Source organism: Phasianus colchicus, chromosome 4 (assembly GCF_987193195.1).
Source record: "Phasianus colchicus chromosome 4, bPhaCol1.hap1.1, whole genome shotgun sequence".
Taxonomy (NCBI): Eukaryota; Metazoa; Chordata; class Aves; order Galliformes; family Phasianidae; genus Phasianus; species Phasianus colchicus.
The window spans coordinates 2,930,995-2,951,679 of NC_143439.1; the positions used below are offsets into that span (position 1 = coordinate 2,930,995).

At 41.4% G+C, this 20,685-nt stretch overlaps 1 protein-coding gene and 1 long non-coding RNA gene across 2 annotated transcripts in view; both read left to right on the forward strand.

The window, feature by feature from the left end:
- Nucleotides 1-4,515: 4,515 nt before the first annotated feature.
- Nucleotides 4,516-8,460, forward strand: LOC149918009 (uncharacterized). The gene is made up of 3 exons (XR_016466280.1): nt 4,516-4,765; nt 6,450-6,504; nt 7,228-8,460. It is a non-coding gene; the product is annotated as an uncharacterized LOC149918009 (long non-coding RNA).
- Nucleotides 8,461-14,859: 6,399 nt separating this feature from the next.
- Nucleotides 14,860-20,685, forward strand: part of PDGFC (platelet derived growth factor C) — a 116,627-nt gene continuing 110,801 nt past the window's right edge. Inside the window, exon 1 of the mRNA XM_031614242.2 lies at nt 14,860-15,189. Coding sequence (XP_031470102.1) covers nt 15,072-15,189 — 118 coding nt within the window. The 5' untranslated portion in view covers nt 14,860-15,071. The remainder of the gene's footprint in view (nt 15,190-20,685) is intronic.

Consider the following 20,685-nt stretch of genomic DNA (forward strand, 5'->3'; position numbering starts at 1 on the left):
AATTGTTCAACATCACATCAGCCAGGATCAGCAGCAGCACCAGGAAAGGCTGTTTTTTAGTCTAATATCAAGTTGAAGGAGATAAGGAGCATCATCTTAGCATGTTAAACCAGACAGCACAATCTTTCCCTTATATACAACAGAACTCAGCTCAGAATATCAGTAGCCTGTTTTCATGTAGCACATGAAATCATGAAATTCTCAGATTTTTGGTCTGAGAAAAGGAGAAGCAAATCTCCCATGCAACTGAAAGAGAAATTCATCACTACGTAATTTACTCATCTGTCAATTCACTAAAGGTGTATCTGGAATATCATAAGACTGCAAAATATCCAGATATTTTAGTATAGAATATGCATCCATCAGCTAAGTTAATTTTAAAATCAGCAGTGTACTTGCAATGCATAGTAACTAACTGCAAACGTAGCAGAGCACACTAAGCAAAGATCAGTATTAATTTGCACAGTTTTTCCTTTTTTTTAGTTTAGTGAGCAAAGGCTGTCATAATAATCATGCTGGTTGTCGTCCAGTTTTAATGACTGCATTCATGAGGGCTCCACAGGTGCAGCATGATATAAACAGTGTGATCTGCTGTGCACAATTTGTACATTTAGGTATTTACATTCATTCTTGTTTTGAAAGAATGTCCTCCTCTAAACACTGTGCAGACGTGCATAGAAGACAATGTGGGAAACTGAGCAGCCAACAGATTATTTTGTGGGATGCCATGCAATTCTTACAAATAGAAGGAAACCAAATGATCTGGAGATGTGCACATTAGGGAAAAATGTGAATAAGAAAGGAAACAAAGCACTGAAAATAGAGATAAGAGTGTTCAAGCCCAGCTCTCGCAGGCTGAAGTAGCATATGATAACAGCACTAAATACACTCTTTGCTTCAAGCAGTGCTGTGGACCAGAAGAGAAGAGATAGGTGGGTCAGGCAGCACTGTAGAGCATCCAGCTCTTTCCTTTGTGGTTCCTCAGTTCTCCTTTATGTCCACCCAGCAATATCAAGGACCTGTTTGCTTTTACTACAAGCTGTATGAATCCTTATTCGTATGGCTGGTACAACTAAATTACCACCCACATATGTGGAAATGGTCTTCAGTTCTTTTTTATCATATCCAGAAAAGACTAAGATATTAGGGGGGAAACAAACAAACAAACAAACAAATAAAAAAGTAAAAATCAAAACCCTTTTTAACTTTAGGTAAAAAGCTAAATATTTCACAATAAATATTTACTAAGGTCTCTTGAAAAAGAATGAATCACATCATTTTCTCATTCTTCCCATATGAAGCAATTTATCCCAATTGTGGGCTTCACCTGTTTTTCTTCAGGAAAATATACATCACAGTGCATACCTCTGGTAAACAACTTTGCTAGAGCTCTTAGAAAAAGTTTAAAACACAAGAAAATCAACCCTAATGCCTCTGATTACTGAGAATACTACATCCATAATGAAAATGAAATCAGGCAAATATCCTAAGGGAACATCAAGAAAGTTTGCCCAACAAATAGGAGACCAAAATTTCAAAATAAAGATATTTTTGTTTGCACAGTGGGAGAAGATTGCAATGAGATGTACTCAAGCTATTTTTGAAACTCATTTCCCACTCGCTAGACTTGAGTCTCAACGTACTCATATCACATAAATAGCAATTGCAGCAGTTCACTCCAGCTGCAACTGTTTAGGATTTGTTGAATTAAATGGTAAGAGACTGGAGCTGAAAGACTTACTAGAGAAGTTAGGAAATAGTCAATTTATTCAAACATTTTGTAAAGCAGCATATTATTCTGTTTTTCAAGTCACAACAAACTAATATCAGATGCTTGAGTCTAAATTTTTATGCATATTTTACCTTTTAAGTAAATGCTCCATCTTGTGAAGCTTTCCTCAGCCATGTACAACCACAACGAATTTTCAGAAATGGCTTTTCAGTGAGCAGCAGACAGCCTCTCCAAATCACTCCTCCACCCTTGCAAAGTTTTTCTCTTTGTGCTGCATAAAATAGGCAAAACACAACAATTGCAATATTTGTTTTTTGAATTCATCACATTTCTACTCTTAATCTCTGAAATGCACATTCCATAGTCAGCTTGAATCTGCTGCAAATGTCATGCATTACTTCCTTGCTGCAGGTGAGATGCAGAGCATAAAGCTCTACAAGCCATGGAAACAAGAAGGCAGGCCCCCAAGAATTATAGCTACCCAAAGCAATTCTGCTCACACAGAACAAAATATCTCTGCTCAAAAACTCGGAAAGCTTTCTGCTGGGAGATATCATGAACCCTCTCCACATAACCCATATAATGGATCAAATAGCACTGCTACAACCACAGAAACATTCACATTTCAATTTACTTCCTTGAAAGCCAAGTGCAGCAACCAGAATCAAACAACAAACCATGTCTACACTCCTACCACAGCCTAAATCATGTCCTGAGTTACAAGCTTGGGCAGCATGACAAAATGAAGTGTTTTCAAGTATCCAGGTAACAGTATTTCCCACTACTGCGTTTCTTTGATGCTCTATTGGTAGAATGGCACTTCCAGGCTGTAGTTCCTCAGTCTTATCTCCACAGTACAGATTCACTGACTGATGTTCTGGGCTACAAACTTTGCCATACAACACCAAAGGCAGCTTTGTCCATTGACAGGTCTGTGAATTTTCCCCTCCAAGAACTGCACCACAGATTAGTCCTGCCAAAGCCACATTCACTTCATTGTCTCAAAAGTTCAGTTTCCCCATATTCAGAAGCAGTTGGTGGTTGACAGGCACACTCTGCATCTCCAGCTCTTCCTTCTGCACACTCTCTAAGTTATGTAGATGCTTTTGAAAAAAACAGGTTTTGGTAATGGAACAAATGGACAAATTGAAATCTACCAGCTGAGTTATAAGAGGCCCAGGATGCAGTTGGAGCTAGCCCCAGTTCAAAACAGAAATGCACCAGCTTGCTACCATTCCAGCTGAGGCATGCCATTAATAACTGCAGCTCAGATCACTAATGTGTTTTTTCTAATGACAAGATGTCCAAGACAGTAACACATAAAAAGAAAGCATGAAAAAGACAGCAAAATATTTTGGTAAAACCTTCTACTTCTATCATGACTTGATAAAATAGTGACAATCAAAGGAAAGTCATACGCCATAACATATCAAAAAGCACCACAGCAGAGAACTTATTGGTTACCCAGGTGGGAATGCATGACAGGTCTCTCACAGTACAGCACTTCTCTTGGTCCCCCCTGCACACTGCCTTGGTTGGAGGACTTTTACATGGGTACAAGTCAGCTTCATCCAGCCTCCCAGAGCTCATTCCATCTGGCTGTAATTCAGAGACTTACACTAGTTCTTTAGAGCTCCTCAACCAATGAAAACCATCAGCTCCCAGATTTGGCTATCTCCCTTTGCAAACACTACTACATCCTTGCCTTTGGTTTGTTCAGTCTTCCCACACCCAGGTTCCAGCCCTCATTTTCCTTTAGTTCAAAGTGAAGACATTCAAAGACAATAATAAAGTCAGACCCTGTTGCCCTTTGCTTGCAAGAAGTGCTAGCTTAAGCTGTGGCCTTAGCTCCTCAGGCTCTCTCATTTTTTATGACAAGAGATGCTGAGGTTTTGTTTTTATTTTTCCTCAGTTGGACTGACCACTTTTTTTCTGCTTACCAACTCTATTACTTTAACTACACTGATCTGAAATACCCAAAAAGTCAGAATGTTTCTACCTTCTGAGGCCCATTACCAGAGTTCAAAGGCAGATGGAAAGCACACAGGCTTGGGTAGTTTGGGTTCGCCGTTTATACTGCAGAAGATGTAAGAAAAAAATATATGAAAGTGAATAAAGCTAGACATTAGATTATAGGATCCTTACTTTAATCCTCTTACATTTTCCAATGAGAGGGAAGGAGATGTAAGAGTCTAAATAATCCTATCAGAGGAATGGGAGTCCTGATTCTCCCAAGAGGGAATAATTTCTCTAGTCATCTTCCCAAAACTTACAAATAAATCTTTGCTTGGCCTGCATTTAAAAAGAATGATTTCATGAACTCTGTGTTTAAAATTGTCCCATAGGTCACAGGGAGGAAATTTTCCACTGCAGCCATTACTCAGAGTCACCTTCAAGGAGCCTATGATGAAAGCCAAAATTCTAAAATCCTTTAAGACTGCTTAAAATAGTTGTGAACTAAGCTACCATATTTAAGGCAATGATCTTACTCTACCGCACAAAGTGGTTTGACAGTGAGATGTTAATACGGGTACTTTATAGAGTAAATTATTTATGTAGAGGATCTTGCTGACTGCATTCACATTGGAAAGAATGCCGCCCTTACTGACTTAAATGCCACCCCAGAGCACGGCTAAGGGGAACTGCAGCATTGCTTAAGTAAATAGTCTATTTGTTCTTTCACATTCCCACAGGACAAAAGGAATTTATAAGTATCAGGATATTTTAACCAGTTTTCATTCCTTTTTTTTCCAGGAAGAGACGTTGGTGATGTCATTTGCCTTTACACATTCTCGCAGACTAACAAGGATGAATTCATCTTCAAAGGAGACCCTGTCAGCAGTTGACTCCCAAGGGTACTGGTTCCCTGCCCCGCATCCTGTGGGTATTTACTGACTGGCCTATCTGTGAGCTGGTGGTTGTCATCACCCTGTGTGGCACTGCTCCTGACATTGCAGCCTCCAGACAGCACGCCACAAGATCGCCCTGATGTCAGTTCCTAAAGGACCAGCATCTCTGGTCTCTGGTGACGAGGTACCTTTTGTCAGCGCAAACTGCAGTTAACTAGTTTCAGAAGAAAGTAGCTACATTCTTAGGCACAGTGTGAAGCAAAACTGTAATGCAGAAGGGCTATTAGGGGAACTGTTTGGGAAGAGTTCAAAGGCTATCATTTATACAAGAAACTTGATCTTACTTGAAAAATAAAGGTGTGATTTCACACAGGATATTGGCCTAGATATAGGTCTTTTCCTATCACATAACACAGGATTAGATTATTTCACATCCTTATCTTGAGATTTTAACTTGAAAGTAATGATTAACAAAGCAGATACGATCCCTTAGAGGCCCATTTCAGTAGAAACTGAAGTAAAAAAATTTATCAGATCGTAAACATTACAAGGCAATTTGACACTTCATGGCATAAGGAAACGCTTTACTCCATGCCTATTAATTCTTAGTGCTATGATGATTTTAATATCTTAATGTTAAGATGTAAATTTAATGTTGGTGGAAACTGCGTGTGTGCTGATCACAGAATCCCATGATGGCTGAGGCTGGCAGGGCTGCCAGGTCCACCAGGCCCAGCCCCGGCTGCAGCAGGGCCACCCATAGCAGCTGCCCAGGCCCGTGTCCAGGTGGCTTTGGGAGATCTCCAAGGAGGAGGGGATCCACAGCCTCTCTGGGCAGCCTGTGCCAGGGCTCCAGCACCTGCATAGCACAGAAGTGCTGCCTGGTGTTCAGACACGTTTCACTTTGTGCCCACTGCCTCTTGTCCTGGTATCGAGTGCCATTCAAAAGACTGTGGCTTCCTCTTCTTTATACCCTCCCTTTGGGTATTTGTATACACATGGATGAGATCCCTCTGAGCTTTCACTTCTCCAGCTCTTAGAGACTTTCCTCATAAGAGATAAGGATTAGATTGGATCAGGTTGAATCTCTTGGAATCTGATCCTAGCAAAACCTGCCTAGGCTGGTGCCTTTTGCGTAGATTAAGAACTATCTCAAAACTGGTTAATATTTTTGAATTACATCCTTTTCACAATCTTTGTGTTTTGTACTCATTAAAGGCTTCGAGTCCACCCTTGTTCCCATTTAGGCACACCATTCTTTCTGGGCACTGCTGATGTGCTTTCCGGACTGCAGCCTAATCCTGTGGGATGCTGAGCGCCATCCAAAATGATGCTGACAGCTTCAGGTCCTGCTTAAGTTGTAGGCTTCTGACAGTAACTAACATGCTGACAAAGCACTAGGGAATGACAATATCACAGCTCATGTTTATAAACCCACCTAAATACCTAACTTGAGACAGATCATTTTCTGAGGACAAAATTGTATTTTTTTATAAATTGTAACTGTAATCGAGTGGTATTCTTTTCAAAATGGATTGTGACAGGGCACAACATACAACATCATCAGAAACATAATATGGAATAAGCATTTCAAAGACTTACTGTCAACCTGAACACATTTTATGGGATGATCTGTGATCCAGATGGTAGTGAAGCTGAAGTTCTTATTTTTTTGTGGCGCTGTGGGAATAAGATACTGTGATTTGGTGCCAGTGTGTGATCAATAAAGAAAAATGTTGGCAATACTTTGGAATACTGTGCATTCTTAGCTAGATGACGTGAACTCCAATGATTAATAGTGGGATAGCTTTGAAGAATTACTGGAAAAAGTTTTAAAATCATTTTCCTTGTGCTATTTTTCCATTCAGTGGATTGGCAAGGAAATAACAATGAGAATTTACTGGTATGAATAATGTGTCATTGGTAAGTTCTTTATACTTCTGTCCAACTGGCAGTTCTTAAGATTTTAAGTCTTCTGCAGCATTACCTGAATTCCCAAATATAAAAATTAATGCTTGATTCAAAATATTAATACTAAAGTAATGATCTTCTACAATGTAGGTCCTGAATATCTATGTAAAATTTTAACACCCTTCAGTATCTTGTATCATTCTAATCAATCAATAATCTGCAAAAATTCTATCTACATTTATGTAGGAAGGGGTGGAAGAAGACTGATAGCATTGAGTTCCCTTGGCAATAGCATTTTCTCATTAAAAACATCCCTATAGAGCCTTATATCTGCTTTTGTAACATATTAATGTATGTGTTTAATAATTCTAAAAATATTAGAATTGCTGCCATCTACTAAGGTGGTTTTTTAAACAACTTTTCATATTTATGTGTTTGGAAAAATGCATAGGATGAAAGCCTCCATGCTCCAACTTGGACCTTACTTCTGCCAAAATAATTAAGATTGTTCTGTGAATGAGACAACTGATGAGAAATTCAGTGTTTATGATTTTGTATGCCCTCCACGTTAAACCTTTTCTTCAACACTTTCCACTGAGTCCAGGTTTTAGATAGTGATATTAACTATTTTGTCATACAAGTGCCAGCTGTTATTTTCGTACAAATCTAATCTAATTTAGGAAACCTGGAAAATTTCAGTTTGCATTTGATCAGTAAAGACTTTATCTTTTACAGATCAGTCCCTTGGAAGCTCTCCATCTCTTCTCTGGGAAAGTTCCAGATGGCCTGATTAAAACTTCTGTGTGCTCCTGTAGATGACACCACACCTAGGTTGGGCTGAAATGATAGTGTACATTCTCTCCAGTTGGCTCCAGGCAACGTGGAACAGGGAATATGCCTTACTGAGAGGCAAAGAGATTATTTCAGTTAGGAAGTGTACAGACTGGAGATTAAAATAACAGAGGTTTGGGGAAAACGTCAGATTTGCTGGGGCAAACGAGACAGTGGGTGTGTTTACTTTTATTGGAAACAAAATCCTATTTCTGACACATATTTCTTGCCTTTGACTACCATTTCATTGTAGTTTTGCAGTATGTGAACTTTCTATGAATGACATGAAGGAATGGGGATTGGGGAAGCTAGTACTTAAATCAAGTGTGGTGAGATAAGACTGGGAGGCCAAGACTTACTTATTCAATTAAACAATTAGTGAAGTAGATGTGATAACTAATTAATTGAGAAGGGTAAAAGAGAGGAAAAGTGAAAAAGAGAAAGAATAAGGATGGACAGGACTATGAAATAAGATGAAGTGCTATGTGGTAAGTTGAGCTAAGTGGGGGACAGATGCTCTCTATCTATTACAAGTACATGGTTCTAGTGCCTTATCTTTCTTGAGTGGTTGGGTCAGCTGTTCAGTTCCCAGTTGCTCTTCTGTTTCTGTTAGGTTTCTCTAATATATGAACTTGCTTGTGACATTTTCTTGAGTAGATTTTGTTTCCCAAGTAAGCTCTAACTTCAATTTAGCAAAAAAACACAACAAACAAACAAACAAAAAAACCCAACCTCTCCTAAGGCTGCTCCTGACAATGTGATTTTCTGTTGCTGAATTTGAACTAAAGTACATAATTGCCTCAGCATTACTCCAACTCTGCCTAGAATGGTGTACCAAAAGACTAAAGATGTAGTGCTCGAGGCAGCCATATAACGTAAGTAGTTTAATTAAACATACACATGTGACAAAGTTCTTAACATCAATAATATCTGTTAGTATATTGGAAACACCTGTGACAGCAAGGCAAATCAAGATCTGTTTTATTTATTCTCCAAGCTCTATAAATGTAAATATTCCAGTAAAATAGCTAATGTGACTGATCTTAATGTATATATTTCATAGTCTGCCTTCGCACTGCTATCTACAGTACATTACAAACATTGGTGGTGAAACTATACCACTATCTCATAAATATCTTCGGCTGAGCATCATTTCTCTGGAGAGAAGTTTCAAAGCCAGTAGGATATTCACATATAAATAGCTTAGAAATATGTTGGAATGAAGATTAGAAAAAAAAAAAATTGTAATGCTATTTTTTTTTTTTCTGATGTATGAAATAACCTGCTTATACCTATGTATATTTTGATACAGAGTATCCTTAGTTTTACTGAATCTGTATACAACTATCCTACCTTATAACTGCGATACATGCTATTTTTTTTAATAGCAAGAGTTAAGAATGTTTGGAAATACAACCCAAAATTTGTATTTTGATTGTATCTTGCATTGCTTATTGAGATGGAGACAGGAAGAAAGACAAATTCGATAGTTATTCAGAATTCAATAGTTCTTTAGAGCCATCATAGAGAAATCTTATGCCATCTTCTGTTGTGATCGTGATGAAATTGAATGCATGCTGATAGGCCATAAGACGTTATTGATCAGTAATCATTAGCATATGATTAAAAAGCAGCCAGAAAACATATCTGGCTTCTGACCTCAGATGAGTCATCAGATATATTGTTATAAATAAGCAAACATTCACACCTACCTGATCAAGCCTTCATACAGATACTCAGGTATGTTTGTAAGAGCATGTGTTGTTTGAACACAGAGTGACATCTGAATCAGGTGTAGACCCTAGAAATCATAGTGGTGCTCTACTCTGGGAGCATAAAAGGGAAGAAAATGAATTTTTAAGAGAGTACTCGTGTATTCAGCACACTCCTACGTGGCCCATGAGAAAAAAACAGAATTCAAGACAGGTTATTGCTACCCATTCAGGCCTCAATACAGCCTGCGATGAAGTTCAGTAAAAGTGACTTACCTGCATTACATTTGTCACTTGTTGACTTTGGAAGCCCATCAAAATCCAAATGAGCTACCAGGTGACAGAAGTAGGCAGCATTTTTTTAGTTTGGGAGACCTCTAGTGGACCTCCATCCTTCTTGTCTCCAGGTGTAGCTTCCACAGCCTGCACAAAGCAAAGTTCAGTTTGCATTTGGCTTGGATTCCATATGTGTGAATGAATTTATGAAAGTATTTGGAATCTAAATGGAGCTGCTCTAAAATCACACTCAGTAATAACTTTGGTTGAGATTTGAATCGATTTGATAAATGATTGATTAAGCTATGCAATGTTGAGCAGAACAGCAATGACTTGCTTAGAGGTCCATGTTAAAATACTTACCTTTAGGTGTATTTCTAAGTATTTACAATATAGAAATGGTATATTTGAAGTTGTGAGCCAAGTGACCAAGCTTCCTTCAGAGCTCATTCTTCTCTGGTTGTGTCTGGGCAGCCTTACTGCATAACACTGACATAAATGAAGCCTCTTCAGAACTCATTCTTTTTCTTCATTATATTTTTGAGTATTATATAGAACCAGGATCATGGCTCTTCAACTTGTTTACAAATTCAGTAGGAATGGACAGTAAGTCTAGAGTACTAAAATAGATACTGAAAGGAAGGAAAGAGAGTGCAACATTTACAAATGATTGAATAATATTTGAGAGTATGGGTTTCATGGTGTAATTTATTCATTGTTATCAGTTATCTAATGGTAAATAACATGACATTCTTACTTGCAGTTTTGCTTCATTCCTCAAGGAGCAGTGCTCCCCTTTAAGGAGAAGGAACAGCTAGCTCCCTGTGAGCCATATGGCTAACTCCAAAGCACAGAAACAAAGAGCCACTTGTGCTTGTGGCAGAAAGGATAGATTAAGCAGGCTACATTCGTATAATAAATACAAAAAATACTTAATAGGAAAAGAATAATACAGGCCATAAAAATCCAGTGCAGAATACTTGCTTCTACAGGAGTGCTTTCTAATGCAGGAGTCGTTTTCTGTGCAACTCTTTATGCATCTGTGCAAATGTCTATTGTCCATTTTTCAGTGACCGAGACAGCAGAATATGGAGCTGCTGCTTTTCTAAAAGACTGTTAGTGTTTCTACTGCAATTTAAATTTTTATGTTTATTCCTCGTCCATAAGAGGTTTTGTACAAACATAACCTTTACTAACTGTTTAGAAGTTCTTCACACAATTACAACTAATTCCATACTGTGAGCATAAGCATTCAAACCTCAACCTGTTAAGCCAGAAACTATTTCATATGCAACTACATAGAAATCAAGAGAACCTTGAACAAAAGCAAACATTTGTCTTTTGTCTGGATGAGCAGATGTTTGTTAGTTTTAAATTACATGCTAAGCTTTCAAAATACTTGTTCTTTGGTTTGATTGCCCAAATATACGAATACATTCAGAATATACAGGAATACAGAAGTATCTATGCATGAATTCCTTTTTTAGCCAGACATAATAGGAAACATAACAAGCAGTGAGGAGACAAGAGAATCAACTTCTCCCTTACATCGGCTCCTAATCCTATAAATAGTTGAGTAAATGCTTAATTCTAACTGTTGTGAGACAGGAATTTATAATTGTGCTTGTGAATAGAAATAATTATGTTTGTGAAGCTACATGTCTTCCTGAAGCATTTTCCTTTGGTCATAAACCATGCGTAAAAATGCGTTCATGTTTTAGCCTTCCCATTTTCCTGCAAAATGTGGCCCTATTCCTCCTCAGAAAACATCTCCTGGTTTACCTCAGTGGGAGGCTGGGGATGATTGGGAAGATCTTTCTGAAGACAGCATAGAGGAAAAGGAAATATTTACCGACAGAACTAGCTAGAGATACTTAATGCCTACTGAAAACAGTCAGGATCTTGTTGTATCAGTTCAACTCATAAAGGACAGAGTACATAAATCTAAGCATCTCATCACCTCCAGACCATGTCAGTGGACAACTTTTATTGTTGCAGTGTGATGAGGAGACAAGGAGTGGAGCACACGTAAGCCACAGCGCCTTTGTCAGTTCTGCAGAGATGTTATTTTGACACTGGTGTGGGGTATTTTTATAGAGGTAAGTGTAGTTCGTGAGAATTGTGATGAACATTTATTCTAATTATAATTCTTCAAGTTAAGAATAAAATAGAAAGACTTTTCATTTCAACAATTTTAGGGTTCAGGAATAGAAAGACTACACGCCATCACAATCAATCTCTGGAGCCCTACCAGGCTGAATTTCCATTGTCTTTTCTGGTGGCTAGGTCTCAACAGCACTGTTCCTGAACCTGGTGCAAAATAAATTCCTGTGGGACAATCCAGACAATTACAATTTTGAGTACAAGAAAAATCACTTAGAAAAGTTACAAACGAGGATGATGGAAAAAGAGCAATTATAAAACAATTGGAAAGATTGGCAAAGCATTGTGACTACTCTACAGAGCAAAATCAGTGTCTCAAACTATTTAAAGATGGAAATTAATGAAGAGCTGTCTGTTGCATTATTTAAATTTAAAAATACACAATATACAATTTTACGGACTGTATTACAAAACCTTTGAAAATTAAAATAAGTCCCCAGTGCACAATGAAAAAGACTCCATATTATAAGTTAAGTGGCTGTCAGATGAGGTGTAGCATCATAACCAACCATGATACAAATGTCAAAGACTGAAGTGTAATTCTCAACATGGAGAAAAGTCAAGGATAGAAAGATTTGTATAAAGCATTTATTGTAGATGAAGGAAAGAAAGCAAGCACCAAAGGGATGCATGGCGACTAATAATGAAATCCAGAGACATTTTTACTGGGTGCTGTAGTCACTGTAACTCTTGGATGGGGTGGCACTGTGGTCCTGTCTGAAACTCAGTATTGATAATGCAATGTCCTGTGAGCTGACATGGAATGACCCAAAGTATACAGCTGTTGGTTTGGGACAATTATCCAGCCATTCAGAGAGTCTGACAGTACTTCCGCAGATTATTGCACAAGTAGATCCAATAAAAAGACAAAAGTGTGCATAAGGAAGACTGCATATAATAAAATATTCTGTTGCATTATTCTGTTGCATGTATTAAGATTAGGCCTTCACTTGGAATATTGTTTTCTGATTGTCCTACCCAAGCACAACGTAACAAAATAAGATAGGACTCTGAAAAGCACAGAAATACAGAGAAAATCAGATGAAAAATAGAGTAAAAAAAAAAAGCCTAGCTGGGAAAGGATAAGTCTTTATCACGGAAAATGAATGGAGAAGTGAAATCATTTTTATTTACTCACTTTCATAATTGAAATGAATAAATACATTCAGTGAAACTGGAAAGTAAAAAAAAATACAATAAGCATAAGTAGCTGATGACAGATGATCAGCATGAATTTCAGGAAAGACTGGACATTTATAAGGATCATCACACAGAATTTTGGATAGGATTAACAACACGAGCATTTTGGAAAAGATACAGGGTCTTAATGATCAAACATACACCCTGATCTTTAATTACAAGAGGTTTAAAACAAAAAGCTTCCTCTTCAGTGTTATTCCATATTCACCCACTATGGGAGTTCTTGCATTTTCCTTTGAAATGCCAGAGCCAGGATGGCAGTTGAAATGCTGGTCTGATGCAGCCTAAAGCTTCCAAAGCTATGAAAAATGTGCTCACGTGTACAGATTGAGACATTAGGTCCACATTTTTCAGAGGAAACTTGTTCTCAATCCCCTGAAATACAAGAAACAAACAAGACAAAACCATCAGGAAATGAAGGTTAAGTTACCAAGCAATACTTCAATCGCTTGATTACAAGAACTACTATTACAAGACCTGGAAAGCAGCACTTTATATTTTTCTTTCAAATTTAAAATAACAACAATGGAAGCCAAAAAAATAACTATTTATAATGACAGCAATAATAAAAATAACTGCACAGTCTGCTCCGTGCAGTGACTTTCTTCACCCTCTGTAAGGGAAGGGTTGCTATTTATGGAATGCTCCAAGTCTGCCTTTCAGGACGCAGCCCAGCTTGGCTGGAAAGCTTTCAGTTGCTACTAGAAATATGTCACTTATTAGGAACAGAGGGGATGTTTATCACTATCTCAAGGGTTACTTTGGCTGAGGCAAAGAAATAGCTCAGTTATATAATGGAAAGAGCTGGGTCAAAGGATGAGGCATTTATATAGCGTGTACTCAAGGCTCCAGGAGTGCAGATTCAGTCTCTTTCTCCTGTGCCTTTCACAGAGTGTGGTACCATGGCTGCACAGATCTCCCCAAGCTTCCTCAAAGCTACGGGGGCTGAAGTTCCTATTAAAGAACACTTCTCTCAGCTGAGAAGTTTGAGCAAAGATGCATCTTTCCCACCACTCCTCTTGCCCTGCCAGTGAGCCTCTTTGTTGTTACCCCACCCATCACGTAGCTGTAGCTCAAACCACATCCAAACAAACCAGAAAGGTCATCAGCTCAAGGCAGAGAAGTTTGAGCATGGCACTGTTTTAATGGTTCTTAATAAATCAGTGTGTGTGTGGGGGGGTACTCCTTGCCACGTTCACTTCTGACTTCCAAAGCAAAAAAGAAAGCTCCCCCAGACCTAACACCACACAGGACGGAGCTGCGAAGCACCACACAGCGGCAACTCAGCCGGTCGATGTGCACGCCGAGCACTTCGTTTCAAGGTCACTCCAACGCCAACTTCACTCAGAAGAGAAACAATCCGCATCCAGAGCCTTCCCTTGGCGCTTCATTCGCAGCATCAAAGGAGAGCACCGATCTCCTACCACCAACCCAAACGCCTACTGACCACCTCTCCAAGCACAGCCGGTAAGTCAGCACGGCGCCTCGCCCCCAGGACCGAGCTCAGGAGCCCGCTGGGGCCGAGGCCTCCCCGAGCCCCACCGCGGCACCTGTTGTGCCGGCAGCCGAGCGGGGCAGCGGCGGAGGCCGCCGCGGGGCGCCGCAATCCCGTTGCCGATCGGGGGCTCGTCCTCCCCCTGCGCCGTAACGGGCTGCCCCGGCTGCGGGCCGGGGGCGGGCGAAGGTGGGAAGCGAGGAGGACGCGGGCGAGTTTAAAGCGGGGGGAGACAGAAGGGAGGAGTTTAGGGAGAGGGCTCTTGGGAAAGGCGCTTTGGGAAAGAGTCGCGGAGGGGGCGAGCGGGCTGCGCGGCTCCGGCGAGAGGACGGGCGCCCGGCGGAGACTCCCGGGGCCGCGCCGCTCGCCTCTGCCGGCTGCCTGCCCTGCCCTGCCGCCGCTGCCTGCGCCCCTCCCGGCGGCGGGGGGCTCCGAGAGCCGCGGAAGGCGTTGGTGCGGAGCGCTGCGCGGCCATCCCGTCCCGCCCCGCCGCGGGCGGCCGGCTGGCTGACAGGTGCGCGCAGCTCCGCGGCACCGGCCGCCCGCACGCCCCCGGCGGCCCCGCGCCTGCAGCAGCGATCCCGGCCCCCGCCCGGCACGGCCCGGATTGTTTAGTCCTCGAGAAGCTGGTCTGAGTCCAGATCCTGCTTTGATCCTTTTTTTTTTTTTTTTTTTTTTTTTAAGAAAAAAAAAAAAGCCCCAAGAAAAACAAAAGCTGAAGAAGCAGACAAGGGCTCTAGGAAAAAGTTTTGGATGGGATTATGTGGAAACTACCCTGCAATTCTCCGCTGCCAGAGCAGGCTCAGTGCTGCCTGCTCCCCTGGCGGCGCTGAGAGACGCCCGGGCCTCGGTGCCGCTCCGCCAGCGCCTGCTCCGCCGCAGCCCCTCGCCCCGCCGGCCCAATGCTCCTCCTCGGGCTGCTCCTGCTGACATCCGCCCTGGCCGGACGGAGGCACGGGGCCGCCGCGGAGTCCGACCTCAGCAGCAAGTTCGCCTTCCCCGGCGCTAAGGAACAGAACGGTAACGGCGGGGCGGGCGCGGAGCCCCCCGCGCAGAGGGGCCGCCGGGGGGGAGCCGGGGCCGTGCGTGGGTGAGGGGTGCGCGGGGCGGGCTGGAAGAGGGCAGATCCCGCGGAGGAAGAGGGAATTACTTCCAACTTTCATGTGTACCTGAAGTGTTTGGAGAACTCTCAGACGGGAGTCCCCCCGGGCCGGGGCTGCGCGGGGCTGGAGAAAGGCTCCTTTCATTCAGCGCGGGCGGCTCCGGGGTGTGTAATTTGCTTAGCCTCTGAACTCCATGTGATTTACATTATTCAGATTTCTAAGCGCCTTTCCTCTTGATCCGCTGTTGCGAAGTCAGAGTATTTTGCGAGCTGATGCGTTATGTGCTGCACGAAACCACGCGTGGTGCACGATATCTGAAGTTTGGGCCGTTAGCATGTGCTTACAGAAACCGTGGTGCTTAACATAAGGAGGGAAAAAGGGGGAAAAAAAAGTCCTTTGCATCAGCTGGAACGAGCTCTATGCCTGGGCACAGAGCGGCACAAAAGGAGAAGCTGGGAGCTCTCAAACTCCTGCATGCTGTAATGAAATAGGACAAAAATGCAGCTTTAAGACTAACGTGATTTAGTCAGCTTTGAACTTGGGACTCCCCTGATAAAAGAATTCTACGTCATCTCTCTAATAGAAAGAAAAGATGGGGAGCTCAGCAAGCGTTCTGTGCGCTGGCAGGATCCATAAAGTGCTGGCGAGCACAGCATGAGAGATGCACGCTGCTGTGGCCCGCTAATGTGATGATGTATGGCACCTGCGGGCTGCCAGCACTGCTGATCAAAGCGCGGCGCGGGGATCAATCTCTAATCAGAGCAGTTGTGGAGGGCCGGAGGAAAGTGATCAAAAGACCCCGGGACCCACTGCTCTGACAGGAAGCCAATCAGACTCTGTGCAAGGTACAGGAAATTATCTGCTCTGTGTGAGAGGAGAAATTGCTCCCTCTGCTCCTTCCTGGCTTACCTGACATCTGGAGAATTTAGGGCACCACTTTGTGAGAAAAGGAGCTTGGCACTAATAGACTAAAATCTGGTACTTTTGTGCCGTGGTCTGCTCAGTCTGCGTGATTGCAGCAGGATGCCCAGATGCCATTGTTCTGCTTCAACTTTGTTAGCTCAAAACCTGCTGTGGGGTCGGTTTTCCATAGGAGTGCTGGGTAATGCAGGGCACGGTACAATGGCAGGGATCCAACAGAGAGGTGTGAGAGGTGGATCGTGCAAACAGAACTTGTGTAAGTGGACGTAAGTATACGTGACAGCAGAAGATGAATTCTCTTCACATGCAGCCGAAGTGCAGCTGCCTTGGGTCAGGCTTCAACTGGTTTGCAGTGCGATTTGGCATGCTGTGAGGTACAGTCAGTGCCTCTTATAGTACATGCGAATCCAGGAGATTTCAGTGCTGTGGAACTGTATTCTCTGGGAGTTTATACTTAAAACAATCCAGGTTCTTGTTGTTGTTTACGTGAAATGTGTTTTCTAGTTGCTCAGTTACAAAACTTTTCTGAAAAATGAGTGTAAGCTTAAGTGCAACTAAGTACCAACTCCTGATTTTTCTTCCCTGATTTTAATTATTTGGGGGATCAGCAACACTGGTCAAACCAGTTCTTACTTGGTTTAATTAGAGCGGTTTTTACACTCTACTGCAACCTAAAGATTGTATAGCTTTTAGCTAGAGGCAGGTTAAAGCTGCCTGCAGTTGGAGAATGAGATATTGCTGTTCGTGTGCCAAATAATCGTTGGTCAGCGGTGAGGGAGCTTTTTCACTCACGCAATCTACAAATAAAAATTCTGTCCTCTACTTGTAAAACGGCTGCGTGGCCAAGTAGTTCTGATGCAGTGTGGAATACAGTGTTACTCAGCTCTATGTGCAGATGATGCAGCTGGTGGGTCAAGGTGATTCTACATATGTCTATGACCAATTGTTAAATCAATGGGACTACTTGTGTTACAGAAGGTAAGCAGTTGCTTACGGACTTTCCTTTTAATAAGTGGAGGGTTTTTTAATTGCTAAATGAACGTTAATGTCAGAATTGCAGTTGGACTCGTTTGTTTATGAAATGAAAGAGTACTTAAGAACCCCTGTTTCTGTAGCATGACATTTTAGGTGGCAATTTCCTAGGGAAAGTACTTCTCTGTATTTGTAGATTAGGTATTCTTAGGGCACAACCTTTGGCTATTACCTCCTAGGAGTTTGGTGTGATGGGCCTTGCAAGGCTGGTATAGCTCCATTTGAAATGACTTACAACTACCTCATTTTTTGCTGGACCTCTGTGATGGTCAGGTTTTCCTTAAGAAGAGATTTATTTGTGAACTCCGTTTAACATTAAAGGAGTTTGTGATTTTCTTGGGGAAAAAAAAAAAGTCGTATCTTCAGTGTTTTCATCTCAACTGAGTAAGTACTCATCTGAAGGATCAAACACATTTATACAACCATTTTCTGGAGATGGAACTAGTAGCAAGTGGTGTGTGTAGTGATGGCTCCCATTTATTTACATGGATTTAATTTCAGCAATACTTTGTTATGCTGAAAAACAGATTATGCTTGAATGGATCTTCACACATAGATGGCTTTGTCAATTCTCTTATGACTGATGTATTTCTTACCATTTTTCTGTACTGTAACAAGCAGTCAAAAGAAAGGCATCTCAGTTTCCTTTGGGGGAACAAAATCTCTTGCATACTGAATTTGATTACTTGGATGGTTTACCTGTTTCTTCTTTCTGTTATTGTTCTGTGTACTTCTCATTATACTTTTCTATACTATTTTTCTATAATAATATTTTTAGCTTGTTTCTGTAGTTTCAACAGTGTCTGAGGGAGCATTTGGTAGAGTATTTAATGAAAGTGACTTAACTCTAGTGGCCTGAGTACTTATGTGAGACTGTTAGTTTAGGTTGGATTTAATTGCAACATGAGGTGGTAGGAGAAACTAAATTATTCTCTCTTGGCTATTTTAGGGAAGATATAAGTGTTTATGGTAACTTTACTAAGCTACAGAAGTCAGATGTTATAATTTCTATAAGAAATATAAGGATGTCTTTACATAAAATAATGTAAAATCAGGTGCCCTAAGCTGTATAGCTAATGTGTTATGTACTCTTAGAAATGAATTATTTTAGAAGGCTGAGGAGCTGAGGTCAGGTAGCAGTTCACCAGTACCAAATAGTTAGAAATACTAATTTTCCTGTGTTCACTTTCAAGTGAGAATCCCATGATGGCTGAGGCTGGCAGGGCCCACTGGGTGCAGCAGGGCCACCCATAGCAGCTGCCCAGGCCCATGTGCAGGCAGCTCTGGGAGATCTCCAAGGAAGGGACTCCACAGCCTTTCTGGGCAGCCTGCATGCAGAAGTGCTTCCTAATGCTTTAATACAATTTTTTCCAGTTTTTCCAGGCTGAGGAGAGCTTGTTTCTGTTGTCTTTGCACCCTCCCTTTGGGTATTTGTACCCAAAGGATGAGATCACATGGATGAGATCTTCCTGAGCCCCTTCTTCTCCAGGCTGAGCAGCCCTGGCTCTCTCAGCCTCTCCTCACAGGACAAGTGCTCTAAGCCCTCTATGATCTCAGTGGCCTTCCAAGGTCTTTCTTGTTCAATTCTGGCACCCCCAGTACACAGAGATGTGGCCTCACCAATGCTGAATGGAGGAGAAGGAAGGATCAATGAATAGTGATGAATAAAGTTGCTGAAGCAAATTCTAGAAAACTGTGGTCTTCATTAGGCTTCTGTCATTCCTGCAGCGTAGGCAATTTGCCAATGTTTTGATAGCTCTTCATTTCCTTTAAGTGATTTCTTTCTTAAGCTTTTGAATAGAAACCCTTAATATTAAAGATCTTATCATGGATCACTTCCTAATGTATTTCTTAAATCTTTTAGAAAGAGAAGGATTATGTCACTTAAACAAAAAGAAAAGTGACAGGCTGGAGTTGAAGACTTGCTTATCTCAGACCATTCTTGAGAAGACTTGGTGGGAGCAGGTAGAATTCAGCAAAGTGTCAAAAGGACAGAAACGGCTTCTGTCTTCTCCTTAGGTAGTGCCTGGCCTTACATGTCCCATCATAATCATCTAGAGGATTTCCCTGTTTGTGCATCTTTAAAGGAGCTTGCAGCTAGTCCATGGATAGGGACAGAATCACGATATGAAATTTCTGGTGAAGATCATTTAATGTGGGCTTGCAACACTTGAAGGAGTATGTTGATGCTGTTGATGTATGAGTGATGCAGGTCATCCAGTTCTTGGAGGTGAGAATGTCAGTGCTTCTATTAAGTGCAGTAGTGTGACTGCAAGGTTATCTCTGACAAAAGAACATACTTCAAAGCAATGGGAAGCAATGCTGCTTCTGCTGAGTCTAGCTGAATTAACAACTGCTGGTGCAGTCTAACTACTGCTGGGTGGCAAAAATTTCATTTGTTTTGAGAAGAGAAGGAAGAACAAAATATGAACGTGTCATCTAAAAGGAAACATGATAGTGATGCAATTTGTCCTAAGATTAATATATTTCTGTTTAATCCAACACTTGTTTTGAAACACTTTAAAGCTCTTTTCCTGGGAAGTGAAGAAGTACACCACATCCTCTTTTGACTTGTGATTATGACAAATTAGAGAAGTTCTTCAACACTGCAATAAAATGCAGTGCAAGAAGATTTTTTTTTTTTTCTCAGAAAGAGTGGTAAGGCATTGGAACAGGCAGCCCAGGGAAGTAGTGGAGTCACCATCTCAGGAGGTTTTCGAGAGGATGTGGCAGCTAGGTACTAGTTTTAATGGTGATGGTTTGGCAGTTGGACTAGATAAACCTGGTGATCTTTTCCAACCCTAAAGATTTGAAAATCTTTTGGCGTATTGTGTGCCACTTGTTCTCTAGTCATAGAATCATAGAATCTTTTGAGTTGTAAGGGACTTTAAAGGCCATCTAGTCCAACCCCCTTGCAACGAACAGGGGCACCCACAGCTAGATCACGTTGCTCAGAGCTCCATTCAGCCTGATGTTGGATGTCTCCAGGGATGGAGTAGTCACCACCTCTCTGGGCAACTTGTTCCACTGCTTCACTACTCTTAAAAACTTTTTTCCTTATATCCAATCTACGTCTCCTCTCTTTTAGTTTGAAACCATTTCCCCTTGTCCTATCACAACAACGAATCCTGCTAAAAAAATCTGTCCCCTTCCTTCGTATAGCCCTCCTTCAGATACTGAAAGGCCACTCTCAGGTCTCCACAGATCCTTCTCTTTTCTGGGCTGAACATTTCCACATGCAAGCATTTGGAGTTGGGATAAGAGAATATGAATTATTCTCTTATGCCTATTACAAGCAGGAAAAGCTTTGCTCATGAAATAGGAAAATGTTCAAGTGTTACCATATAGGTGCATCCTTTTATACTGATGAGAATTAGAGAGTTGGAAGGGAGTAGCAACCAGTAACAACTTATCTTGGTTTGGTGGCAACACACCTTTAGAGAATTAACTTGGTTTGGCA